The 25,634-nt window shown below is 58.3% G+C and overlaps 8 protein-coding genes across 20 annotated transcripts in view; 1 reads left to right on the top strand and 7 right to left on the bottom strand.

Moving 5' to 3' along the window:
• Nucleotides 1-25,634, top strand: part of LOC134432322 (ubiquitin-associated protein 2-like) — a 227,664-nt gene that overhangs the window by 177,548 nt on the left and 24,482 nt on the right. The gene's annotated exons all lie outside the window — the stretch shown is intronic.
• Nucleotides 4,914-5,426, bottom strand: LOC134432042 (interferon-like; the record flags this gene model as incomplete). The annotated part of the gene is made up of 1 exon (XM_063180425.1): nt 4,914-5,426. A coding segment is annotated over one exon (513 nt), but the record flags the coding sequence as incomplete, so codon positions are not given.
• Nucleotides 7,903-8,463, bottom strand: LOC134432580 (interferon-like; the record flags this gene model as incomplete). The annotated part of the gene is made up of 1 exon (XM_063181425.1): nt 7,903-8,463. A coding segment is annotated over exon 1 (561 nt), but the record flags the coding sequence as incomplete, so codon positions are not given.
• Nucleotides 10,887-11,459, bottom strand: LOC134432139 (interferon-like). The gene has a single exon (XM_063180588.1). The coding sequence runs from the start codon at nt 11,457-11,459 to the stop codon at nt 10,887-10,889; it is 573 nt and encodes a 190-aa protein (XP_063036658.1).
• On the bottom strand, nt 13,940-14,407 carry LOC134432033 (interferon-like; the record flags this gene model as incomplete). Its single annotated transcript, XM_063180412.1, has 1 exon — nt 13,940-14,407. A coding segment is annotated over one exon (468 nt), but the record flags the coding sequence as incomplete, so codon positions are not given.
• Nucleotides 16,931-17,398, bottom strand: LOC134432032 (interferon-like; the record flags this gene model as incomplete). Its single annotated transcript, XM_063180411.1, has 1 exon — nt 16,931-17,398. A coding segment is annotated over one exon (468 nt), but the record flags the coding sequence as incomplete, so codon positions are not given.
• On the bottom strand, nt 19,877-20,437 carry LOC134432329 (interferon-like; the record flags this gene model as incomplete). The annotated part of the gene is made up of 1 exon (XM_063180926.1): nt 19,877-20,437. A coding segment is annotated over exon 1 (561 nt), but the record flags the coding sequence as incomplete, so codon positions are not given.
• Nucleotides 22,866-23,378, bottom strand: LOC134432044 (interferon-like; the record flags this gene model as incomplete). The annotated part of the gene is made up of 1 exon (XM_063180427.1): nt 22,866-23,378. A coding segment is annotated over one exon (513 nt), but the record flags the coding sequence as incomplete, so codon positions are not given.

Here is a 25,634-nt window from a genome sequence, read left to right as displayed (position 1 = left end):
TCAGTGGGCGGGCGCTGGCGTTTCCCCTCCTGCGGTCAATGGCCTGAGGCGGTGGCAGTGTTCAAGGGGCTGTGTGTGCACGTGGGCCTTGGAGGCCTGAGTGTGTCCTTGCACGGAGGCAGGCGCTCCGGCTGCTGTGTTTGGGAGGAGCCGGCACCAAGGCAGGCAAGGAAGGCTCCGTGGAGCAGTTGGTGCCAGGGAAGGGCTTTGCTCTTGCTGTTGTTCTTGCTGCCATGGCTGTGGCCCTGGAGCAAGGGTCCGCTTTGGAGATCCATGCCTGAGTGGGTGTGGCGGCCACAGGGCCAAAGAGGACTGTCCCCCATGGAAGCAATGGTGGTGTGTTTTGGCAGTGCCAGAGCCCTTGCCTGCCAGAGCGTGTCTAGTTCAGGGCTGGTTAGTCCGTGAGAGGTGTGGCATCCTTGGAGGGCATGGCTCTGAAGAGGCACAGGGGTCTAGAGGACCTCAGGTGTGAGCAAGGCTGCGGGGGCTGGGCTTCTGTGGCTGGAGTAGGGAAGGTTTGCCAGTAGTTTCAGATGCCTTTCCAAAAGCGCCCAAAAGGTGGGGAGCAGTGAAGAGGCATTTGGGGTGTGCAGAGATCTGCAATGGGATGATCAGCGTGGCCTCGTGGATTATGGTTGGATGGTTGCTAGGAGCGGATCTTGGGATTTGAAGGTTCTGTGCTTTTGGGGCAAAGAGGCTGTGGAGAGGAGTGAGTGTTTGTGGCCTTGTGTGTCAGCCATCTGCAGGCAAGCTGCTGAAGTCGCACAAGGCAAATGCTGAGAGCCCTGCCTGAAGAATGGAGATGCCCAGGCCAGTGAAGGAAAAGGCCAACTTTGAGACCCTCTTAGCAACCTGAATGTGTCCAAGTGGATGGCAGACGAAGAGGTGAATGCATGAGTCCTGAGGGAACTTTGAGATGGAGTTGGTAGGCCAATGTGGCTGGTTTTTGAAACCTGGTGTCTGTCAGTGGAAGTGGGCAAGAAGTGGTAGATGAGAAATAGAACTCCCTTTCTTAGATAGGGAAAAGCAGAAGAGTGTGGGAGGTACGGAGCAGTCAGGCTGAGGTCTGTGTCAGGCAAGAAGATGAGGCTGCTTCTGCGGGAGGCTCTGCTAAGGCCAGTGGAGAAGCAAGAGGTGATTGGGAGCAGGGAGCATGGCATTGCAAAGTGCAGAGTCCCCATTCCTGGCGGTTTTGGTGCTGTTCTATGGTTAGGGCTCCACAGTAGTGGTGGAGAGGGGCAAGCGGAGTGACCTCGTGTTCCTGGCTTTGCGCAAAGTGTTTGACAGTGTCCCGCATGACATCCTTGTCTGTGCGTCAGAGAGGCACGGATTGGATGGACGGAGCAAGGTGCGGATAAAGCAGCTGAGGTGCGGCGGTGCTCTTCATCAGCCTGCGGGTGTTTTTCTGTTTGGTGCTTCCGTGGTGTTGGGCAAAGAGTGGCGGTGTTTTTGCTCAGAGGCTGCTGCAGGATGCTGCTTGGGCAGGGGCCATTGAGAAGAGTGGTCGGGGGCTGTTTGGAGCAGGGCTTGGAGTCTGTGTTGGGTGGAGATGGCTTTCCCCTGTGGCAAAGAGTGGTTGGGGTGCTGGAGAGAGGAGAGGCAGTGGCAAGTGTTTTGTCATAAGTCTTTATTTGCCGTGGCATAAATAAGTGAAGAGGTAGAAAAATAAATACGTTAGTGCTTAGATAAATTATATAAATAAACAAATAAATAAACATGTAAGTCAAGAAACGAATGGAGAAGGTCTTTTGTCCATATGAGTAGGAGCAGCTGAATGGCTGGAGATGCAGCGGTTGAAGGCTGCGGGTGCCGTGCGGTTGCTGCGGGGCTGTGTGCGGTCCCAGGTGAGAGGAGGCGTGGGGTTGGAGGTGGCTTTGGGGCGTAGGTGTGTGTGGGTGTGTGGGTGTTGGCGCTAGCGGCGCATGGTGCGCGTGAGGTTGTGGAGGTGCTGTAGAGAGGCGCGAGCTTCGAGGCGGACGTGGTCCCAGGCGCAGGCGCTGTGGTTGTGGGCGTGCAGGAAGAGGTGGATGTCCCTGAAGTACTTGTTGATGGCGAGCAGCGGGTTGCGTGGTCCTTTGAAGGGCGCGGCGTTGTCAGGGAGGCATTGCTCCAGGTGGTGTTTGTGGTGCTGCAGCTTGTTGAGGAGGTGGTTGCGAGCGTGGCTGGGCCAGTGCTGGCGGGTGCCGTTGGAGCTGAGGGTGTGGAAGAGGTGCTGCAGGATGCGCAGGGCGGTGGCGGCGGCTTGGTGCGGCTGCAGGTTGTTGTGGAGCAGGCTGGCGGGGAAGAAGGGCGGCTCTGTCAGGTGGCAGGGCTGTGTGTGGCCGACAGCCGTGTCCTGGAGGAGGCGGAGAGCGTCGCCGGGGAAGGTGTCGTCGTGTGTCCAGAGGTGTTGGCAGGCCAGGCTGCTGGCCAGAGCGGTGAGGAGGAGCAGGAGCGCCGGGGCGGCGTGCGGCAGGCGCGGCGCTGTGGCTGTGGGCGCAGGCATGGTGAGTCTGTGGGTGCTGTTGGGTGCTGCTGGGCAGGAGGAGCCTGGTGAGGCTGGCTGGTGCTGCTGGTGGCTGTGCTTGGGGTGCCCCCGGGTGCGGGGCTTTGTAGGCGAGGCAGCTTTCCCTTCATCGCTTTCTGATTGTCCGGAGTTTCTGCCTGTAGTTTCCAGTCTGTCCTGGTGGCTGTATTGGTTTTGGGGAAGTTGGGGTGTCCGTGGCTGGGGATTGTGGTGGCAGCGGTGTGCCGGGCTTGTGAAAGCTGTGGCTCAGAGGCGTCGGTGTCAGGTGTGGTGGAGAGGGCTCTTGGCTGTTCCCTTTCACCTGCCGGGCCAGCTGTGCGGTGCGTGCTGCGCTGCTGAGTCTGTCTTTGTGCCCAAGCATGCTTTCCACCTGCAAAGCCCTGCTTGTGGCTGTGGTCACTTTTCCTTTCACTTGGTGGCTTGCCTTTATTTTCATCTCAGCCACTGTTTTCCCGTTGTGGTTGCAAGGGGTGTGCGGTGATGTCAGTGGGCGGGCGCTGGCGTTTCCCCTCCTGCGGTCAATGGCCTGAGGCGGTGGCAGTGTTCAAGGGGCTGTGTGTGCACGTGGGCCTTGGAGGCCTGAGTGTGTCCTTGCACGGAGGCAGGCGCTCCGGCTGCTGTGTTTGGGAGGAGCCGGCACCAAGGCAGGCAAGGAAGGCTCCGTGGAGCAGTTGGTGCCAGGGAAGGGCTTTGCTCTTGCTGTTGTTCTTGCTGCCATGGCTGTGGCCCTGGAGCAAGGGTCCGCTTTGGAGATCCATGCCTGAGTGGGTGTGGCGGCCACAGGGCCAAAGAGGACTGTCCCCCATGGAAGCAATGGTGGTGTGTTTTGGCAGTGCCAGAGCCCTTGCCTGCCAGAGCGTGTCTAGTTCAGGGCTGGTTAGTCCGTGAGAGGTGTGGCATCCTTGGAGGGCATGGCTCTGAAGAGGCACAGGGGTCTAGAGGACCTCAGGTGTGAGCAAGGCTGCGGGGGCTGGGCTTCTGTGGCTGGAGTAGGGAAGGTTTGCCAGTAGTTTCAGATGCCTTTCCAAAAGCGCCCAAAAGGTGGGGAGCAGTGAAGAGGCATTTGGGGTGTGCAGAGATCTGCAATGGGATGATCAGCGTGGCCTCGTGGATTATGGTTGGATGGTTGCTAGGAGCGGATCTTGGGATTTGAAGGTTCTGTGCTTTTGGGGCAAAGAGGCTGTGGAGAGGAGTGAGTGTTTGTGGCCTTGTGTGTCAGCCATCTGCAGGCAAGCTGCTGAAGTCGCACAAGGCAAATGCTGAGAGCCCTGCCTGAAGAATGGAGATGCCCAGGCCAGTGAAGGAAAAGGCCAACTTTGAGACCCTCTTAGCAACCTGAATGTGTCCAAGTGGATGGCAGACGAAGAGGTGAATGCATGAGTCCTGAGGGAACTTTGAGATGGAGTTGGTAGGCCAATGTGGCTGGTTTTTGAAACCTGGTGTCTGTCAGTGGAAGTGGGCAAGAAGTGGTAGATGAGAAATAGAACTCCCTTTCTTAGATAGGGAAAAGCAGAAGAGTGTGGGAGCTACGGAGCAGTCAGGCTGAGGTCTGTGTCAGGCAAGAAGATGAGGCTGCTTCTGCGGGAGGCTCTGCTAAGGCCAGTGGAGAAGCAAGAGGTGATTGGGAGCAGGGAGCATGGCATTGCAAAGTGCAGAGTCCCCATTCCTGGCGGTTTTGGTGCTGTTCTATGGTTAGGGCTCCACAGTAGTGGTGGAGAGGGGCAAGCGGAGTGACCTCGTGTTCCTGGCTTTGCGCAAAGTGTTTGACAGTGTCCCGCATGACATCCTTGTCTGTGCGTCAGAGAGGCACGGATTGGATGGACGGAGCAAGGTGCGGATAAAGCAGCTGAGGTGCGGCGGTGCTCTTCATCAGCCTGCGGGTGTTTTTCTGTTTGGTGCTTCCGTGGTGTTGGGCAAAGAGTGGCGGTGTTTTTGCTCAGAGGCTGCTGCAGGATGCTGCTTGGGCAGGGGCCATTGAGAAGAGTGGTCGGGGGCTGTTTGGAGCAGGGCTTGGAGTCTGTGTTGGGTGGAGATGGCTTTCCCCTGTGGCAAAGAGTGGTTGGGGTGCTGGAGAGAGGAGAGGCAGTGGCAAGTGTTTTGTCATAAGTCTTTATTTGCCGTGGCATAAATAAGTGAAGAGGTAGAAAAATAAATACGTAAGTGCTTAGATAAATTATATAAATAAACAAATAAATAAACATGTAAGTCAAGAAACGAATGGAGAAGGTCTTTTGTCCATATGAGTAGGAGCAGCTGAATGGCTGGAGATGCAGCGGTTGAAGGCTGCGGGTGCCGTGCGGTTGCTGCGGGGCTGTGTGCGGTCCCAGGTGAGAGGAGGCGTGGGGTTGGAGGTGGCTTTGGGGCGTAGGTGTGTGTGGGTGTGTGGGTGTTGGCGCTAGCGGCGCATGGTGCGCGTGAGGTTGTGGAGGTGCTGTAGAGAGGCGCGAGCTTCGAGGCGGACGTGGTCCCAGGCGCAGGCGCTGTGGTTGTGGGCGTGCAGGAAGAGGTGGATGTCCCTGAAGTACTTGTTGATGGCGAGCAGCGGGTTGCGTGGTCCTTTGAAGGGCGCGGCGTTGTCAGGGAGGCATTGCTCCAGGTGGTGTTTGTGGTGCTGCAGCTTGTTGAGGAGGTGGTTGCGAGCGTGGCTGGGCCAGTGCTGGCGGGTGCCGTTGGAGCTGAGGGTGTGGAAGAGGTGCTGCAGGATGCGCAGGGCGGTGGCGGCGGCTTGGTGCGGCTGCAGGTTGTTGTGGAGCAGGCTGGCGGGGAAGAAGGGCGGCTCTGTCAGGTGGCAGGGCTGTGTGTGGCCGACAGCCATGTCCTGGAGGAGGCGGAGAGCGTCGCCGGGGAAGGTGTCGTCGTGTGTCCAGAGGTGTTGGCAGGCCAGGCTGCTGGCCAGAGCGGTGAGGAGGAGCAGGAGCGCCGGGGCGGCGTGTGGCAGGCGCGGCGCTGTGGCTGTGGGCGCAGGCATGGTGAGTCTGTGGGTGCTGTTGGGTGCTGCTGGGCAGGAGGAGCCTGGTGAGGCTGGCTGGTGCTGCTGGTGGCTGTGCTTGGGGTGCCCCCGGGTGCGGGGCTTTGTAGGCGAGGCAGCTTTCCCTTCATCGCTTTCTGATTGTCCGGAGTTTCTGCCTGTAGTTTCCAGTCTGTCCTGGTGGCTGTATTGGTTTTGGGGAAGTTGGGGTGTCCGTGGCTGGGGATTGTGGTGGCAGCGGTGTGCCGGGCTTGTGAAAGCTGTGGCTCAGAGGCGTCGGTGTCAGGTGTGGTGGAGAGGGCTCTTGGCTGTTCCCTTTCACCTGCCGGGCCAGCTGTGCGGTGCGTGCTGCGCTGCTGAGTCTGTCTTTGTGCCCAAGCATGCTTTCCACCTGCAAAGCCCTGCTTGTGGCTGTGGTCACTTTTCCTTTCACTTGGTGGCTTGCCTTTATTTTCATCTCAGCCACTGTTTTCCCGTTGTGGTTGCAAGGGGTGTGCGGTGATGTCAGTGGGCGGGCGCTGGCGTTTCCCCTCCTGCGGTCAATGGCCTGAGGCGGTGGCAGTGTTCAAGGGGCTGTGTGTGCACGTGGGCCTTGGAGGCCTGAGTGTGTCCTTGCACGGAGGCAGGCGCTCCGGCTGCTGTGTTTGGGAGGAGCCGGCACCAAGGCAGGCAAGGAAGGCTCCGTGGAGCAGTTGGTGCCAGGGAAGGGCTTTGCTCTTCCTGTTGTTCTTGCTGCCATGGCTGTGGCCCTGGAGCAAGGGTCCGCTTTGGAGATCCATGCCTGAGTGGGTGTGGCGGCCACAGGGCCAAAGAGGACTGTCCCCCATGGAAGCAATGGTGGTGTGTTTTGGCAGTGCCAGAGCCCTTGCCTGCCAGAGCGTGTCTAGTTCAGGGCTGGTTAGTCCGTGAGAGGTGTGGCATCCTTGGAGGGCATGGCTCTGAAGAGGCACAGGGGTCTAGAGGACCTCAGGTGTGAGCAAGGCTGCGGGGGCTGGGCTTCTGTGGCTGGAGTAGGGAAGGTTTGCCAGTAGTTTCAGATGCCTTTCCAAAAGCGCCCAAAAGGTGGGGAGCAGTGAAGAGGCATTTGGGGTGTGCAGAGATCTGCCATGGGATGATCAGCGTGGCCTCGTGGATTATGGTTGGATGGTTGCTAGGAGCGGATCTTGGGATTTGAAGGTTCTGTGCTTTTGGGGCAAAGAGGCTGTGGAGAGGAGTGAGTGTTTGTGGCCTTGTGTGTCAGCCATCTGCAGGCAAGCTGCTGAAGTCGCACAAGGCAAATGCTGAGAGCCCTGCCTGAAGAATGGAGATGCCCAGGCCAGTGAAGGAAAAGGCCAACTTTGAGACCCTCTTAGCAACCTGAATGTGTCCAAGTGGATGGCAGACGAAGAGGTGAATGCATGAGTCCTGAGGGAACTTTGAGATGGAGTTGGTAGGCCAATGTGGCTGGTTTTTGAAACCTGGTGTCTGTCAGTGGAAGTGGGCAAGAAGTGGTAGATGAGAAATAGAACTCCCTTTCTTAGATAGGGAAAAGCAGAAGAGTGTGGGAGCTACGGAGCAGTCAGGCTGAGGTCTGTGTCAGGCAAGAAGATGAGGCTGCTTCTGCGGGAGGCTCTGCTAAGGCCAGTGGAGAAGCAAGAGGTGATTGGGAGCAGGGAGCATGGCATTGCAAAGTGCAGAGTCCCCATTCCTGGCGGTTTTGGTGCTGTTCTATGGTTAGGGCTCCACAGTAGTGGTGGAGAGGGGCAAGCGGAGTGACCTCGTGTTCCTGGCTTTGCGCAAAGTGTTTGACAGTGTCCCGCATGACATCCTTGTCTGTGCGTCAGAGAGGCACGGATTGGATGGACGGAGCAAGGTGCGGATAAAGCAGCTGAGGTGCGGCGGTGCTCTTCATCAGCCTGCGGGTGTTTTTCTGTTTGGTGCTTCCATGGTGTTGGGCAAAGAGTGGCGGTGTTTTTGCTCAGAGGCTGCTGCAGGATGCTGCTTGGGCAGGGGCCATTGAGAAGAGTGGTCGGGGGCTGTTTGGAGCAGGGCTTGGAGTCTGTGTTGGGTGGAGATGGCTTTCCCCTGTGGCAAAGAGTGGTTGGGGTGCTGGAGAGAGGAGAGGCAGTGGCAAGTGTTTTGTCATAAGTCTTTATTTGCCGTGGCATAAATAAGTGAAGAGGTAGAAAAATAAATACGTTAGTGCTTAGATAAATTATATAAATAAACAAATAAATAAACATGTAAGTCAAGAAACGAATGGAGAAGGTCTTTTGTCCATATGAGTAGGAGCAGCTGAATGGCTGGAGATGCAGCGGTTGAAGGCTGCGGGTGCCGTGCGGTTGCTGCGGGGCTGTGTGCGGTCCCAGGTGAGAGGAGGCGTGGGGTTGGAGGTGGCTTTGGGGCGTAGGTGTGTGTGGGTGTGTGGGTGTTGGCGCTAGCGGCGCATGGTGCGCGTGAGGTTGTGGAGGTGCTGTAGAGAGGCGCGAGCTTCGAGGCGGACGTGGTCCCAGGCGCAGGCGCTGTGGTTGTGGGCGTGCAGGAAGAGGTGGATGTCCCTGAAGTACTTGTTGATGGCGAGCAGCGGGTTGCGTGGTCCTTTGAAGGGCGCGGCGTTGTCGGGGAGGCATTGCTCCAGGTGGTGGATGTGGTGCTGCAGCTTGTTGAGGAGGTGGTTGCGAGCGTGGCTGGGCCAGTGCTGGCGGGTGCCGTTGGAGCTGAGGGTGTGGAAGAGGTGCTGCAGGATGCGCAGGGCGGTGGCGGCGGCTTGGTGCGGCTGCAGGTTGTTGTGGAGCAGGCTGGCGGGGAAGAAGGGCGGCTCTGTCAGGTGGCAGGGCTGTGTGTGGCCGACAGCCATGTCCTGGAGGAGGCGGAGAGCGTCGCCGGGGAAGGTGTCGTCGGGGGTCCAGAGGTGTTGGCAGGCCAGGCTGCTGGCCAGAGCGGTGAGGAGGAGCAGGAGCGCCGGGGCGGCGTGCGGCAGGCGCGGCGCTGTGGCTGTGGGCGCAGGCATGGTGAGTCTGTGGGTGCTGTTGGGTGCTGCTGGGCAGGAGGAGCCTGGTGAGGCTGGCTGGTGCTGCTGGTGGCTGTGCTTGGGGTGCCCCCGGGTGCGGGGCTTTGTAGGCGAGGCAGCTTTCCCTTCATCGCTTTCTGATTGTCCGGAGTTTCTGCCTGTAGTTTCCAGTCTGTCCTGGTGGCTGTATTGGTTTTGGGGAAGTGTTTGGTTGGGCTGTCCGTGGCTGGGGATTGTGGTGGCAGCGGTGTGCCGGGCTTGTGAAAGCTGTGGCTCAGAGGCGTCGGTGTCAGGTGTGGTGGAGAGGGCTCTTGGCTGTTCCCTTTCACCTGCCAGGCCAGCTGTGCGGTGCGTGCTGCGCTGCTGAGTCTGTCTTTGTGCCCAAGCATGCTTTCCACCTGCAAAGCCCTGCTTGTGGCTGTGGTCACTTTTCCTTTCACTTGGTGGCTTGCCTTTATTTTCATCTCAGCCACTGTTTTCCCGTTGTGGTTGCAAGGGGTGTGCGGTGATGTCAGTGGGCGGGCGCTGGCGTTTCCCCTCCTGCGGTCAATGGCCTGAGGCGGTGGCAGTGTTCAAGGGGCTGTGTGTGCACGTGGGCCTTGGAGGCCTGAGTGTGTCCTTGCACGGAGGCAGGCGCTCCGGCTGCTGTGTTTGGGAGGAGCCGGCACCAAGGCAGGCAAGGAAGGCTCCGTGGAGCAGTTGGTGCCAGGGAAGGGCTTTGCTCTTGCTGTTGTTCTTGCTGCCATGGCTGTGGCCCTGGAGCAAGGGTCCGCTTTGGAGATCCATGCCTGAGTGGGTGTGGCGGCCACAGGGCCAAAGAGGACTGTCCCCCATGGAAGCAATGGTGGTGTGTTTTGGCAGTGCCAGAGCCCTTGCCTGCCAGAGCGAGTCTAGTTCGGGGCTGGTTAGTCCGTGAGAGGTGTGGCATCCTTGGAGGGCATGGCTCTGAAGAGGCACAGGGGTCTAGAGGACCTCAGGTGTGAGCAAGGCTGCGGGGGCTGGGCTTCTGTGGCTGGAGTAGGGAAGGTTTGTCAGTAGTTTCAGATGCCTTTCCAAAAGCGCCCAAAAGGTGGGGAGCAGTGAAGAGGCATTTGGGGTGTGCAGAGATCTGCAATGGGATGATCAGCGTGGCCTCGTGGATTATGGTTGGATGGTTGCTAGGAGCGGATCTTGGGATTTGAAGGTTCTGTGCTTTTGGGGCAAAGAGGCTGTGGAGAGGAGTGAGTGTTTGTGGCCTTGTGTGTCAGCCATCTGCAGGCAAGCTGCTGAAGTCGCACAAGGCAAATGCTGAGAGCCCTGCCTGAAGAATGGAGATGCCCAGGCCAGTGAAGGAAAAGGCCAACTTTGAGACCCTCTTAGCAACCTGAATGTGTCCAAGTGGATGGCAGACGAAGAGGTGAATGCATGAGTCCTGAGGGAACTTTGAGATGGAGTTGGTAGGCCAATGTGGCTGGTTTTTGAAACCTGGTGTCTGTCAGTGGAAGTGGGCAAGAAGTGGTAGATGAGAAATAGAACTCCCTTTCTTAGATAGGGAAAAGCAGAAGAGTGTGGGAGCTACGGAGCAGTCAGGCTGAGGTCTGTGTCAGGCAAGAAGATGAGGCTGCTTCTGCGGGAGGCTCTGCTAAGGCCAGTGGAGAAGCAAGAGGTGATTGGGAGCAGGGAGCATGGCATTGCAAAGTGCAGAGTCCCTATTCCTGGCGGTTTTGGTGCTGTTCTATGGTTAGGGCTCCACAGTAGTGGTGGAGAGGGGCAAGCGGAGTGACCTCGTGTTCCTGGCTTTGCGCAAAGTGTTTGACAGTGTCCCGCATGACATCCTTGTCTGTGCGTCAGAGAGGCACGGATTGGATGGACGGAGCAAGGTGCGGATAAAGCAGCTGAGGTGCAGCGGTGCTCTTCATCAGCCTGCGGGTGTTTTTCTGTTTGGTGCTTCCGTGGTGTTGGGCAAAGAGTGGCGGTGTTTTTGCTCAGAGGCTGCTGCAGGATGCTGCTTGGGCAGGGGCCATTGAGAAGAGTGGTCGGGGGCTGTTTGGAGCAGGGCTTGGAGTCTGTGTTGGGTGGAGATGGCTTTCCCCTGTGGCAAAGAGTGGTTGGGGTGCTGGAGAGAGGAGAGGCAGTGGCAAGTGTTTTGTCATAAGTCTTTATTTGCCGTGGCATAAATAAGTGAAGAGGTAGAAAAATAAATACGTTAGTGCTTAGATAAATTATATAAATAAACAAATAAATAAACATGTAAGTCAAGAAACGAATGGAGAAGGTCTTTTGTCCATATGAGTAGGAGCAGCTGAATGGCTGGAGATGCAGCGGTTGAAGGCTGCGGGTGCCGTGCGGTTGCTGCGGGGCTGTGTGCGGTCCCAGGTGAGAGGAGGCGTGGGGTTGGAGGTGGCTTTGGGGCGTAGGTGTGTGTGGGTGTGTGGGTGTTGGCGCTAGTGGCGCATGGTGCGCGTGAGGTTGTGGAGGTGCTGTAGAGAGGCGCGAGCTTCGAGGCGGACGTGGTCCCAGGCGCAGGCGCTGTGGTTGTGGGCGTGCAGGAAGAGGTGGATGTCCCTGAAGTACTTGTTGATGGCGAGCAGCGGGTTGCGTGGTCCTTTGAAGGGCGCGGCGTTGTCGGGGAGGCATTGCTCCAGGTGGTGGATGTGGTGCTGCAGCTTGTTGAGGAGGTGGTTGCGAGCGTGGCTGGGCCAGTGCTGGCGGGTGCCGTTGGAGCTGAGGGTGTGGAAGAGGTGCTGCAGGATGCGCAGGGCGGTGGCGGCGGCTTGGTGCGGCTGCAGGTTGTTGTGGAGCAGGCTGGCGGGGAAGAAGGGCGGCTCTGTCAGGTGGCAGGGCTGTGTGTGGCCGACAGCCATGTCCTGGAGGAGGCGGAGAGCGTCGCCGGGGAAGGTGTCGTCGTGTGTCCAGAGGTGTTGGCAGGCCAGGCTGCTGGCCAGAGCGGTGAGGAGGAGCAGGAGCGCCGGGGCGGCGTGCGGCAGGCGCGGCGCTGTGGCTGTGGGCGCAGGCATGGTGAGTCTGTGGGTGCTGTTGGGTGCTGCTGGGCAGGAGGAGCCTGGTGAGGCTGGCTGGTGCTGCTGGTGGCTGTGCTTGGGGTGCCCCCGGGTGCGGGGCTTTGTAGGCGAGGCAGCTTTCCCTTCATCGCTTTCTGATTGTCCGGAGTTTCTGCCTGTAGTTTCCAGTCTGTCCTGGTGGCTGTATTGGTTTTGGGGAAGTGTTTGGTTGGGCTGTCCGTGGCTGGGGATTGTGGTGGCAGCGGTGTGCCGGGCTTGTGAAAGCTGTGGCTCAGAGGCGTCGGTGTCAGGTGTGGTGGAGAGGGCTCTTGGCTGTTCCCTTTCACCTGCCGGGCCAGCTGTGCGGTGCGTGCTGCGCTGCTGAGTCTGTCTTTGTGCCCAAGCATGCTTTCCACCTGCAAAGCCCTGCTTGTGGCTGTGGTCACTTTTCCTTTCACTTGGTGGCTTGCCTTTATTTTCATCTCAGCCACTGTTTTCCCGTTGTGGTTGCAAGGGGTGTGCGGTGATGTCAGTGGGCGGGCGCTGGCGTTTCCCCTCCTGCGGTCAATGGCCTGAGGCGGTGGCAGTGTTCAAGGGGCTGTGTGTGCACGTGGGCCTTGGAGGCCTGAGTGTGTCCTTGCACGGAGGCAGGCGCTCCGGCTGCTGTGTTTGGGAGGAGCCGGCACCAAGGCAGGCAAGGAAGGCTCCGTGGAGCAGTTGGTGCCAGGGAAGGGCTTTGCTCTTGCTGTTGTTCTTGCTGCCATGGCTGTGGCCCTGGAGCAAGGGTCCGCTTTGGAGATCCATGCCTGAGTGGGTGTGGCGGCCACAGGGCCAAAGAGGACTGTCCCCCATGAAAGCAATGGTGGTGTGTTTTGGCAGTGCCAGAGCCCTTGCCTGCCAGAGCGAGTCTAGTTCGGGGCTGGTTAGTCCGTGAGAGGTGTGGCATCCTTGGAGGGCATGGCTCTGAAGAGGCACAGGGGTCTAGAGGACCTCAGGTGTGAGCAAGGCTGCGGGGGCTGGGCTTCTGTGGCTGGAGTAGGGAAGGTTTGTCAGTAGTTTCAGATGCCTTTCCAAAAGCGCCCAAAAGGTGGGGAGCAGTGAAGAGGCATTTGGGGTGTGCAGAGATCTGCAATGGGATGATCAGCGTGGCCTCGTGGATTATGGTTGGATGGTTGCTAGGAGCGGATCTTGGGATTTGAAGGTTCTGTGCTTTTGGGGCAAAGAGGCTGTGGAGAGGAGTGAGTGTTTGTGGCCTTGTGTGTCAGCCATCTGCAGGCAAGCTGCTGAAGTCGCACAAGGCAAATGCTGAGAGCCCTGCCTGAAGAATGGAGATGCCCAGGCCAGTGAAGGAAAAGGCCAACTTTGAGACCCTCTTAGCAACCTGAATGTGTCCAAGTGGATGGCAGACGAAGAGGTGAATGCATGAGTCCTGAGGGAACTTTGAGATGGAGTTGGTAGGCCAATGTGGCTGGTTTTTGAAACCTGGTGTCTGTCAGTGGAAGTGGGCAAGAAGTGGTAGATGAGAAATAGAACTCCCTTTCTTAGATAGGGAAAAGCAGAAGAGTGTGGGAGCTACGGAGCAGTCAGGCTGAGGTCTGTGTCAGGCAAGAAGATGAGGCTGCTTCTGCGGGAGGCTCTGCTAAGGCCAGTGGAGAAGCAAGAGGTGATTGGGAGCAGGGAGCATGGCATTGCAAAGTGCAGAGTCCCTATTCCTGGCGGTTTTGGTGCTGTTCTATGGTTAGGGCTCCACAGTAGTGGTGGAGAGGGGCAAGCGGAGTGACCTCGTGTTCCTGGCTTTGCGCAAAGTGTTTGACAGTGTCCCGCATGACATCCTTGTCTGTGCGTCAGAGAGGCACGGATTGGATGGACGGAGCAAGGTGCGGATAAAGCAGCTGAGGTGCGGCGGTGCTCTTCATCAGCCTGCGGGTGTTTTTCTGTTTGGTGCTTCCGTGGTGTTGGGCAAAGAGTGGCGGTGTTTTTGCTCAGAGGCTGCTGCAGGATGCTGCTTGGGCAGGGGCCATTGAGAAGAGTGGTCGGGGGCTGTTTGGAGCAGGGCTTGGAGTCTGTGTTGGGTGGAGATGGCTTTCCCCTGTGGCAAAGAGTGGTTGGGGTGCTGGAGAGAGGAGAGGCAGTGGCAAGTGTTTTGTCATAAGTCTTTATTTGCCGTGGCATAAATAAGTGAAGAGGTAGAAAAATAAATACGTTAGTGCTTAGATAAATTATATAAATAAACAAATAAATAAACATGTAAGTCAAGAAACGAATGGAGAAGGTCTTTTGTCCATATGAGTAGGAGCAGCTGAATGGCTGGAGATGCAGCGGTTGAAGGCTGCGGGTGCCGTGCGGTTGCTGCGGGGCTGTGTGCGGTCCCAGGTGAGAGGAGGCGTGGGGTTGGAGGTGGCTTTGGGGCGTAGGTGTGTGTGGGTGTGTGGGTGTTGGCGCTAGCGGCGCATGGTGCGCGTGAGGTTGTGGAGGTGCTGTAGAGAGGCGCGAGCTTCGAGGCGGACGTGGTCCCAGGCGCAGGCGCTGTGGTTGTGGGCGTGCAGGAAGAGGTGGATGTCCCTGAAGTACTTGTTGATGGCGAGCAGCGGGTTGCGTGGTCCTTTGAAGGGCGCGGCGTTGTCGGGGAGGCATTGCTCCAGGTGGTGGATGTGGTGCTGCAGCTTGTTGAGGAGGTGGTTGCGAGCGTGGCTGGGCCAGTGCTGGCGGGTGCCGTTGGAGCTGAGGGTGTGGAAGAGGTGCTGCAGGATGCGCAGGGCGGTGGCGGCGGCTTGGTGCGGCTGCAGGTTGTTGTGGAGCAGGCTGGCGGGGAAGAAGGGCGGCTCTGTCAGGTGGCAGGGCTGTGTGTGGCCGACAGCCATGTCCTGGAGGAGGCGGAGAGCGTCGCCGGGGAAGGTGTCGTCGGGGGTCCAGAGGTGTTGGCAGGCCAGGCTGCCGGCCAGAGCGGTGAGGAGGAGCAGGAGCGCCGGGGCGGCGTGCGGCAGGCGCGGCGCTGTGGCTGTGGGCGCAGGCATGGTGAGTCTGTGGGTGCTGTTGGGTGCTGCTGGGCAGGAGGAGCCTGGTGAGGCTGGCTGGTGCTGCTGGTGGCTGTGCTTGGGGTGCCCCCGGGTGCGGGGCTTTGTAGGCGAGGCAGCTTTCCCTTCATCGCTTTCTGATTGTCCGGATTTTCTGCCTGTAGTTTCCAGTCTGTCCTGGTGGCTGTATTGGTTTTGGGGAAGTGTTTGGTTGGGCTGTCCGTGGCTGGGGATTGTGGTGGCAGCGGTGTGCCGGGCTTGTGAAAGCTGTGGCTCAGAGGCGTCGGTGTCAGGTGTGGTGGAGAGGGCTCTTGGCTGTTCCCTTTCACCTGCCAGGCCAGCTGTGCGGTGCGTGCTGCGCTGCTGAGTCTGTCTTTGTGCCCAAGCATGCTTTCCACCTGCAAAGCCCTGCTTGTGGCTGTGGTCACTTTTCCTTTCACTTGGTGGCTTGCCTTTATTTTCATCTCAGCCACTGTTTTCCCGTTGTGGTTGCAAGGGGTGTGCGGTGATGTCAGTGGGCGGGCGCTGGCGTTTCCCCTTCTGCGGTCAATGGCCTGAGGCGGTGGCAGTGTTCAAGGGGCTGTGTGTGCACGTGGGCCTTGGAGGCCTGAGTGTGTCCTTGCACGGAGGCAGGCGCTCCGGCTGCTGTGTTTGGGAGGAGCCGGCACCAAGGCAGGCAAGGAAGGCTCCGTGGAGCAGTTGGTGCCAGGGAAGGGCTTTGCTCTTCCTGTTGTTCTTGCTGCCATGGCTGTGGCCCTGGAGCAAGGGTCCGCTTTGGAGATCCATGCCTGAGTGGGTGTGGCGGCCACAGGGCCAAAGAGGACTGTCCCCCATGGAAGCAATGGTGGTGTGTTTTGGCAGTGCCAGAGCCCTTGCCTGCCAGAGCGTGTCTAGTTCGGGGCTGGTTAGTCCGTGAGAGGCATCCTTGGAGGGCATGGCTCTGAAGAGGCACAGGGGTCTAGAGGACCTCAGGTGTGAGCAAGGCTGCGGGGGCTGGGCTTCTGTGGCTGGAGTAGGGAAGGTTTGCCAGTAGGTTCAGATGCCTTTCCAAAAGCGCCCAAAAGGTGGGGAGCAGTGAAGAGGCATTTGGGGTGTGCAGAGATCTGCAATGGGATGATCAGCGTGGCCTCGTGGATTATGGTTGGATGGTTGCTAGGAGCGGATCTTGGGATTTGAAGGTTCTGTGCTTTTGGGGCAAAGAGGCTGTGGAGAGGAGTGAGTGTTTGTGGCCTTGTGTGTCAGCCATCTGCAGGCAAGCTGCTGAAGTCGCACAAGGCAAATGCTGAGAGCCCTGCCTGAAGAATGGAGATGCCCAGGCCAGTGAAGGAAAAGGCCAACTTTGAGACCCTCTTAGCAACCTGAATGTGTCCAAGTGGATGGCAGACGAAGAGGTGAATGCATGAGTCCTGAGGGAACTTTGAGATGGAGTTGGTAGGCCAATGTGGCTGGTTTTTGAAACCTGGTGTCTGTCAGTGGAAGTGGGCAAGAAGTGGTAGATGAGAAATAGAACTCCCTTTCTTAGATAGGGAAAAGCAGAAGAGTGTGGGAGGTACGGAGCAGTCAGGCTGAGGTCTGTGTCAGGCAAGAAGATGAGGCTGCTTCTGCGGGAGGCTCTGCTAAGGCCAGTGGAGAAGCAAGAGGTGATTGGGAGCAGGGAGCATGGCATTGCAAAGTGCAGAGTCCCCATTCCTGGCGGTTTTGGTGCTGTTCTATGGTTAGGGCTCCACAGTAGTGGTGGAGAGGGGCAAGCGGAGTGACCTCGTGTTCCTGGCTTTGCGCAAAGTGTTTGACAGTGTCCCGCATGACATCCTTGTCTGTGCGTCAGAGAGGCACGGATTGGATGGACGGAGCAAGGTGCGGATAAAGCAGCTCAGGTGCGGCGGTGCTCTTCATCAGCCTGCGGGTGTTTTTCTGTTTGGTGCTTCCGTGGTGTTGGGCAAAGAGTGGCGGTGTTTTTGCTCAGAGGCTGCTGCAGGATGCTGCTTGGGCAGGGGCCATTGAGAAGAGTGGTCGGGGGCTGTTTGGAGCAGGGCTTGGAGTCTGTGTTGGGTGGAGATGGCTTTCCCCTGTGGCAAAGAGTGGTTGGGGTGCTGGAGAGAGGAGAGGCAGTGGCAAGTGTTTTGTCATAAGTCTTTATTTGCCGTGGCATAAATAAGTGAAGAGGTAGAAAAATAAATACGTTAGTGCTTAGATAAATTATATAAATAAACAAATAAATAAACATGTAAGTCAAGAAACGAATGGAGAAGGTCTTTTGTCCATATGCGTAGGAGCAGCTGAATGGCTGGAGATGCAGCGGTTGAAGGCTGCGGGTGCCGTGCGGTTGCTGCGGGGCTGTGTGCGGTCCCAGGTGAGAGGAGGCGTGGGGTTGGAGGTGGCTTTGGGGCGTAGGTGTGTGTGGGTGTGTGGGTGTTGGCGCTAGCGGCGCATGGTGCGCGTGAGGTTGTGGAGGTGCTGTAGAGAGGCGCGAGCTTCGAGGCGGACGTGGTCCCAGGCGCAGGCGCTGTGGTTGTGGGCGTGCAGGAAGAGGTGGATGTCCCTGAAGTACTTGTTGATGGCGAGCAGCGGGTTGCGTGGTCCTTTGAAGGGCGCGGCGTTGTCGGGGAGGCATTGCTCCAGGTGGTGGATGTGGTGCTGCAGCTTGTTGAGGAGGTGGTTGCGAGCGTGGCTGGGCCAGTGCTGGCGGGTGCCGTTGGAGCTGAGGGTGTGGAAGAGGTGCTGCAGGATGCGCAGGGCGGTGGCGGCGGCTTGGTGCGGCTGCAGGTTGTTGTGGAGCAGGCTGGCGGGGAAGAAGGGCGGCTCTGTCAGGTGGCAGGGCTGTGTGTGGCCGACAGCCATGTCCTGGAGGAGGCGGAGAGCGTCGCCGGGGAAGGTGTCGTCGGGGGTCCAGAGGTGTTGGCAGGCCAGGCTGCCGGCCAGAGCGGTGAGGAGGAGCAGGAGCGCCGGGGCGGCGTGCGGCAGGCGCGGCGCTGTGGCTGTGGGCGCAGGCATGGTGAGTCTGTGGGTGCTGTTGGGTGCTGCTGGGCAGGAGGAGCCTGGTGAGGCTGGCTGGTGCTGCTGGTGGCTGTGCTTGGGGTGCCCCCGGGTGCGGGGCTTTGTAGGCGAGGCAGCTTTCCCTTCATCGCTTTCTGATTGTCCGGATTTTCTGCCTGTAGTTTCCAGTCTGTCCTGGTGGCTGTATTGGTTTTGGGGAAGTGTTTGGTTGGGCTGTCCGTGGCTGGGGATTGTGGTGGCAGCGGTGTGCCGGGCTTGTGAAAGCTGTGGCTCAGAGGCGTCGGTGTCAGGTGTGGTGGAGAGGGCTCTTGGCTGTTCCCTTTCACCTGCCAGGCCAGCTGTGCGGTGCGTGCTGCGCTGCTGAGTCTGTCTTTGTGCCCAAGCATGCTTTCCACCTGCAAAGCCCTGCTTGTGGCTGTGGTCACTTTTCCTTTCACTTGGTGGCTTGCCTTTATTTTCATCTCAGCCACTGTTTTCCCGTTGTGGTTGCAAGGGGTGTGCGGTGATGTCAGTGGGCGGGCGCTGGCGTTTCCCCTTCTGCGGTCAATGGCCTGAGGCGGTGGCAGTGTTCAAGGGGCTGTGTGTGCACGTGGGCCTTGGAGGCCTGAGTGTGTCCTTGCACGGAGGCAGGCGCTCCGGCTGCTGTGTTTGGGAGGAGCCGGCACCAAGGCAGGCAAGGAAGGCTCCGTGGAGCAGTTGGTGCCAGGGAAGGGCTTTGCTCTTCCTGTTGTTCTTGCTGCCATGGCTGTGGCCCTGGAGCAAGGGTCCGCTTTGGAGATCCATGCCTGAGTGGGTGTGGCGGCCACAGGGCCAAAGAGGACTGTCCCCCATGGAAGCAATGGTGGTGTGTTTTGGCAGTGCCAGAGCCCTTGCCTGCCAGAGCGTGTCTAGTTCGGGGCTGGTTAGTCCGTGAGAGGCATCCTTGGAGGGCATGGCTCTGAAGAGGCACAGGGGTCTAGAGGACCTCAGGTGTGAGCAAGGCTGCGGGGGCTGGGCTTCTGTGGCTGGAGTAGGGAAGGTTTGCCAGTAGGTTCAGATGCCTTTCCAAAAGCGCCCAAAAGGTGGGGAGCAGTGAAGAGGCATTTGGGGTGTGCAGAGATCTGCAATGGGATGATCAGCGTGGCCTCGTGGATTATGGTTGGATGGTTGCTAGGAGCGGATCTTGGGATTTGAAGGTTCTGTGCTTTTGGGGCAAAGAGGCTGTGGAGAGGAGTGAGTGTTTGTGGCCTTGTGTGTCAGCCATCTGCAGGCAAGCTGCTGAAGTCGCACAAGGCAAATGCTGAGAGCCCTGCCTGAAGAATGGAGATGCCCAGGCCAGTGAAGGAAAAGGCCAACTTTGAGACCCTCTTAGCAACCTGAATGTGTCCAAGTGGATGGCAGACGAAGAGGTGAATGCATGAGTCCTGAGGGAACTTTGAGATGGAGTTGGTAGGCCAATGTGGCTGGTTTTTGAAACCTGGTGTCTGTCAGTGGAAGTGGGCAAGAAGTGGTAGATGAGAAATAGAACTCCCTTTCTTAGATAGGGAAAAGCAGAAGAGTGTGGGAGGTACGGAGCAGTCAGGCTGAGGTCTGTGTCAGGCAAGAAGATGAGGCTGCTTCTGCGGGAGGCTCTGCTAAGGCCAGTGGAGAAGCAAGAGGTGATTGGGAGCAGGGAGCATGGCATTGCAAAGTGCAGAGTCCCCATTCCTGGCGGTTTTGGTGCTGTTCTATGGTTAGGGCTCCACAGTAGTGGTGGAGAGGGGCAAGCGGAGTGACCTCGTGTTCCTGGCTTTGCGCAAAGTGTTTGACAGTGTCCCGCATGACATCCTTGTCTGTGCGTCAGAGAGGCACGGATTGGATGGACGGAGCAAGGTGCGGATAAAGCAGCTCAGGTGCGGCGGTGCTCTTCATCAGCCTGCGGGTGTTTTTCTGTTTGGTGCTTCCGTGGTGTTGGGCAAAGAGTGGCGGTGTTTTTGCTCAGAGGCTGCTGCAGGATGCTGCTTGGGCAGGGGCCATTGAGAAGAGTGGTCGGGGGCTGTTTGGAGCAGGGCTTGGAGTCTGTGTTGGGTGGAGATGGCTTTCCCCTGTGGCAAAGAGTGGTTGGGGTGCTGGAGAGAGGAGAGGCAGTGGCAAGTGTTTTGTCATAAGTCTTTATTTGCCGTGGCATAAATAAGTGAAGAGGTAGAAAAATAAATACGTTAGTGCTTAGATAAATTATATAAATAAACAAATAAATAAACATGTAAGTCAAGAAACGAATGGAGAAGGTCTTTTGTCCATATGCGTAGGAGCAGCTGAATGGCTGGAGATGCAGCGGTTGAAGGCTGCGGGTGCCGTGCGGTTGCTGCGGGGCTGTGTGCGGTCCCAGGTGAGAGGAGGCGTGGGGTTGGAGGTGGCTTTGGGGCGTAGGTGTGTGTGGGTGTGTGGGTGTTGGCGCTAGCGGCGCATGGTGCGCGTGAGGTTGTGGAGGTGCTGTAGAGAGGCGCGAGCTTCGAGGCGGACGTGGTCCCAGGCGCAGGCGCTGTGGTTGTGGGCGTGCAGGAAGAGGTGGATGTCCCTGAAGTACTTGTTGATGGCGAGCAGCGGGTTGCGTGGTCCTTTGAAGGGCGCGGCGTTGTCGGGGAGGCATTGCTCCAGGTGGTGGATGTGGTGCTGCAGCTTGTTGAGGAGGTGGTTGCGAGCGTGGCTGGGCCAGTGCTGGCGGGTGCCGTTGGAGCTGAGGGTGTGGAAGAGGTGCTGCAGGATGCGCAGGGCGGTGGCGGCGGCTTGGTGCGGCTGCAGGTTGTTGTGGAGCAGGCTGGCGGGGAAGAAGGGCGGCTCTGTCAGGTGGCAGGGCTGTGTGTGGCCGACAGCCATGTCCTGGAGGAGGCGGAGAGCGTCGCCGGGGAAGGTGTCGTCGTGTGTCCAGAGGTGTTGGCAGGCCAGGCTGCTGGCCAGAGCGGTGAGGAGGAGCAGGAGCGCCGGGGCGGCGTGCGGCAGGCGCGGCGCTGTGGCTGTGGGCGCAGGCATGGTGAGTCTGTGGGTGCTGTTGGGTGCTGCTGGGCAGGAGGAGCCTGGTGAGGCTGGCTGGTGCTGCTGGTGGCTGTGCTTGGGGTGCCCCCGGGTGCGGGGCTTTGTAGGCGAGGCAGCTTTCCCTTCATCGCTTTCTGATTGTCCGGAGTTTCTGCCTGTAGTTTCCAGTCTGTCCTGGTGGCTGTATTGGTTTTGGGGAAGTTGGGGTGTCCGTGGCTGGGGATTGTGGTGGCAGCGGTGTGCCGGGCTTGTGAAAGCTGTGGCTCAGAGGCGTCGGTGTCAGGTGTGGTGGAGAGGGCTCTTGGCTGTTCCCTTTCACCTGCCGGGCCAGCTGTGCGGTGCGTGCTGCGCTGCTGAGTCTGTCTTTGTGCCCAAGCATGCTTTCCACCTGCAAAGCCCTGCTTGTGGCTGTGGTCACTTTTCCTTTCACTTGGTGGCTTGCCTTTATTTTCATCTCAGCCACTGTTTTCCCGTTGTGGTTGCAAGGGGTGTGCGGTGATGTCAGTGGGCGGGCGCTGGCGTTTCCCCTCCTGCGGTCAATGGCCTGAGGCGGTGGCAGTGTTCAAGGGGCTGTGTGTGCACGTGGGCCTTGGAGGCCTGAGTGTGTCCTTGCACGGAGGCAGGCGCTCCGGCTGCTGTGTTTGGGAGGAGCCGGCACCAAGGCAGGCAAGGAAGGCTCCGTGGAGCAGTTGGTGCCAGGGAAGGGCTTTGCTCTTCCTGTTGTTCTTGCTGCCATGGCTGTGGCCCTGGAGCAAGGGTCCGCTTTGGAGATCCATGCCTGAGTGGGTGTGGCGGCCACAGGGCCAAAGAGGACTGTCCCCCATGGAAGCAATGGTGGTGTGTTTTGGCAGTGCCAGAGCCCTTGCCTGCCAGAGTGTGTCTAGTTCGGGGCTGGTTAGTCCGTGAGAGGTGTGGCATCCTTGGAGGGCATGGCTCTGAAGAGGCACAGGGGTCTAGAGGACCTCAGGTGTGAGCAAGGCTGCGGGGGCTGGGCTTCTGTGGCTGGAGTAGGGAAGGTTTGCCAGTAGTTTCAGATGCCTTTCCAAAAGCGCCCAAAAGGTGGGGAGCAGTGAAGAGGCATTTGGGGTGTGCAGAGATCTGCAATGGGATGATCAGCGTGGCCTCGTGGATTATGGTTGGATGGTTGCTAGGAGCGGATCTTGGGATTTGAAGGTTCTGTGCTTTTGGGGCAAAGAGGCTGTGGAGAGGAGTGAGTGTTTGTGGCCTTGTGTGTCAGCCATCTGCAGGCAAGCTGCTGAAGTCGCACAAGGCAAATGCTGAGAGCCCTGCCTGAAGAATGGAGATGCCCAGGCCAGTGAAGGAAAAGGCCAACTTTGAGACCCTCTTAGCAACCTGAATGTGTCCAAGTGGATGGCAGACGAAGAGGTGAATGCATGAGTCCTGAGGGAACTTTGAGATGGAGTTGGTAGGCCAATGTGGCTGGTTTTTGAAACCTGGTGTCTGTCAGTGGAAGTGGGCAAGAAGTGGTAGATGAGAAATAGAACTCCCTTTCTTAGATAGGGAAAAGCAGAAGAGTGTGGGAGGTACGGAGCAGTCAGGCTGAGGTCTGTGTCAGGCAAGAAGATGAGGCTGCTTCTGCGGGAGGCTCTGCTAAGGCCAGTGGAGAAGCAAGAGGTGATTGGGAGCAGGGAGCATGGCATTGCAAAGTGCAGAGTCCCCATTCCTGGCGGTTTTGGTGCTGTTCTATGGTTAGGGCTCCACAGTAGTGGTGGAGAGGGGCAAGCGGAGTGACCTCGTGTTCCTGGCTTTGCGCAAAGTGTTTGACAGTGTCCCGCATGACATCCTTGTCTGTGCGTCAGAGAGGCACGGATTGGATGGACGGAGCAAGGTGCGGATAAAGCAGCTGAGGTGCGGCGGTGCTCTTCATCAGCCTGCGGGTGTTTTTCTGTTTGGTGCTTCCGTGGTGTTGGGCAAAGAGTGGCGGTGTTTTTGCTCAGAGGCTGCTGCAGGATGCTGCTTGGGCAGGGGCCATTGAGAAGAGTGGTCGGGGGCTGTTTGGAGCAGGGCTTGGAGTCTGTGTTGGGTGGAGATGGCTTTCCCCTGTGGCAAAGAGTGGTTGGGGTGCTGGAGAGAGGAGAGGCAGTGGCAAGTGTTTTGTCATAAGTCTTTATTTGCCGTGGCATAAATAAGTGAAGAGGTAGAAAAATAAATACGTTAGTGCTTAGATAAATTATATAAATAAACAAATAAATAAACATGTAAGTCAAGAAACGAATGGAGAAGGTCTTTTGTCCATATGAGTAGGAGCAGCTGAATGGCTGGAGATGCAGCGGTTGAAGGCTGCGGGTGCCATGCGGTTGCTGCGGGGCTGTGTGCGGTCCCAGGTGAGAGGAGGCGTGGGGTTGGAGGTGGCTTTGGGGCGTAGGTGTGTGTGGGTGTGTGGGTGTTGGCGCTAGCGGCGCATGGTGCGCGTGAGGTTGTGGAGGTGCTGTAGAGAGGCGCGAGCTTCGAGGCGGACGTGGTCCCAGGCGCAGGCGCTGTGGTTGTGGGCGTGCAGGAAGAGGTGGATGTCCCTGAAGTACTTGTTGATGGCGAGCAGCGGGTTGCGTGGTCCTTTGAAGGGCGCGGCGTTGTCAGGGAGGCATTGCTCCAGGTGGTGTTTGTGGTGCTGCAGCTTGTTGAGGAGGTGGTTGCGAGCGTGGCTGGGCCAGTGCTGGCGGGTGCCGTTGGAGCTGAGGGTGTGGAAGAGGTGCTGCAGGATGCGCAGGGCGGTGGCGGCGGCTTGGTGCGGCTGCAGGTTGTTGTGGAGCAGGCTGGCGGGGAAGAAGGGCGGCTCTGTCAGGTGGCAGGGCTGTGTGTGGCCGACAGCCATGTCCTGGAGGAGGCGGAGAGCGTCGCCGGGGAAGGTGTCGTCGTGTGTCCAGAGGTGTTGGCAGGCCAGGCTGCTGGCCAGAGCGGTGAGGAGGAGCAGGAGCGCCGGGGCGGCGTGTGGCAGGCGCGGCGCTGTGGCTGTGGGCGCAGGCATGGTGAGTCTGTGGGTGCTGTTGGGTGCTGCTGGGCAGGAGGAGCCTGGTGAGGCTGGCTGGTGCTGCTGGTGGCTGTGCTTGGGGTGCCCCCGGGTGCGGGGCTTTGTAGGCGAGGCAGCTTTCCCTTCATCGCTTTCTGATTGTCCGGAGTTTCTGCCTGTAGTTTCCAGTCTGTCCTGGTGGCTGTATTGGTTTTGGGGAAGTTGGGGTGTCCGTGGCTGGGGATTGTGGTGGCAGCGGTGTGCCGGGCTTGTGAAAGCTGTGGCTCAGAGGCGTCGGTGTCAGGTGTGGTGGAGAGGGCTCTTGGCTGTTCCCTTTCACCTGCCGGGCCAGCTGTGCGGTGCGTGCTGCGCTGCTGAGTCTGTCTTTGTGCCCAAGCATGCTTTCCACCTGCAAAGCCCTGCTTGTGGCTGTGGTCACTTTTCCTTTCACTTGGTGGCTTGCCTTTATTTTCATCTCAGCCACTGTTTTCCCGTTGTGGTTGCAAGGGGTGTGCGGTGATGTCAGTGGGCGGGCGCTGGCGTTTCCCCTCCTGCGGTCAATGGCCTGAGGCGGTGGCAGTGTTCAAGGGGCTGTGTGTGCACGTGGGCCTTGGAGGCCTGAGTGTGTCCTTGCACGGAGGCAGGCGCTCCGGCTGCTGTGTTTGGGAGGAGCCGGCACCAAGGCAGGCAAGGAAGGCTCCGTGGAGCAGTTGGTGCCAGGGAAGGGCTTTGCTCTTCCTGTTGTTCTTGCTGCCATGGCTGTGGCCCTGGAGCAAGGGTCCGCTTTGGAGATCCATGCCTGAGTGGGTGTGGCGGCCACAGGGCCAAAGAGGACTGTCCCCCATGGAAGCAATGGTGGTGTGTTTTGGCAGTGCCAGAGCCCTTGCCTGCCAGAGCGTGTCTAGTTCAGGGCTGGTTAGTCCGTGAGAGGTGTGGCATCCTTGGAGGGCATGGCTCTGAAGAGGCACAGGGGTCTAGAGGACCTCAGGTGTGAGCAAGGCTGCGGGGGCTGGGCTTCTGTGGCTGGAGTAGGGAAGGTTTGCCAGTAGTTTCAGATGCCTTTCCAAAAGCGCCCAAAAGGTGGGGAGCAGTGAAGAGGCATTTGGGGTGTGCAGAGATCTGCCATGGGATGATCAGCGTGGCCTCGTGGATTATGGTTGGATGGTTGCTAGGAGCGGATCTTGGGATTTGAAGGTTCTGTGCTTTTGGGGCAAAGAGGCTGTGGAGAGGAGTGAGTGTTTGTGGCCTTGTGTGTCAGCCATCTGCAGGCAAGCTGCTGAAGTCGCACAAGGCAAATGCTGAGAGCCCTGCCTGAAGAATGGAGATGCCCAGGCCAGTGAAGGAAAAGGCCAACTTTGAGACCCTCTTAGCAACCTGAATGTGTCCAAGTGGATGGCAGACGAAGAGGTGAATGCATGAGTCCTGAGGGAACTTTGAGATGGAGTTGGTAGGCCAATGTGGCTGGTTTTTGAAACCTGGTGTCTGTCAGTGGAAGTGGGCAAGAAGTGGTAGATGAGAAATAGAACTCCCTTTCTTAGATAGGGAAAAGCAGAAGAGTGTGGGAGCTACGGAGCAGTCAGGCTGAGGTCTGTGTCAGGCAAGAAGATGAGGCTGCTTCTGCGGGAGGCTCTGCTAAGGCCAGTGGAGAAGCAAGAGGTGATTGGGAGCAGGGAGCATGGCATTGCAAAGTGCAGAGTCCCCATTCCTGGCGGTTTTGGTGCTGTTCTATGGTTAGGGCTCCACAGTAGTGGTGGAGAGGGGCAAGCGGAGTGACCTCGTGTTCCTGGCTTTGCGCAAAGTGTTTGACAGTGTCCCGCATGACATCCTTGTCTGTGCGTCAGAGAGGCACGGATTGGATGGACGGAGCAAGGTGCGGATAAAGCAGCTCAGGTGCGGCGGTGCTCTTCATCAGCCTGCGGGTGTTTTTCTGTTTGGTGCTTCCGTGGTGTTGGGCAAAGAGTGGCGGTGTTTTTGCTCAGAGGCTGCTGCAGGATGCTGCTTGGGCAGGGGCCATTGAGAAGAGTGGTCGGGGGCTGTTTGGAGCAGGGCTTGGAGTCTGTGTTGGGTGGAGATGGCTTTCCCCTGTGGCAAAGAGTGGTTGGGGTGCTGGAGAGAGGAGAGGCAGTGGCAAGTGTTTTGTCATAAGTCTTTATTTGCCGTGGCATAAATAAGTGAAGAGGTAGAAAAATAAATACGTTAGTGCTTAGATAAATTATATAAATAAAC

This window comes from Melospiza melodia, chromosome Z (assembly GCF_035770615.1).
Source record: "Melospiza melodia melodia isolate bMelMel2 chromosome Z, bMelMel2.pri, whole genome shotgun sequence".
Lineage (NCBI taxonomy): Eukaryota > Metazoa > Chordata > Aves > Passeriformes > Passerellidae > Melospiza > Melospiza melodia.
Note: the sequence above shows the minus strand (reverse complement) of the source record. Positions and strands in the feature narration are given on the sequence as shown.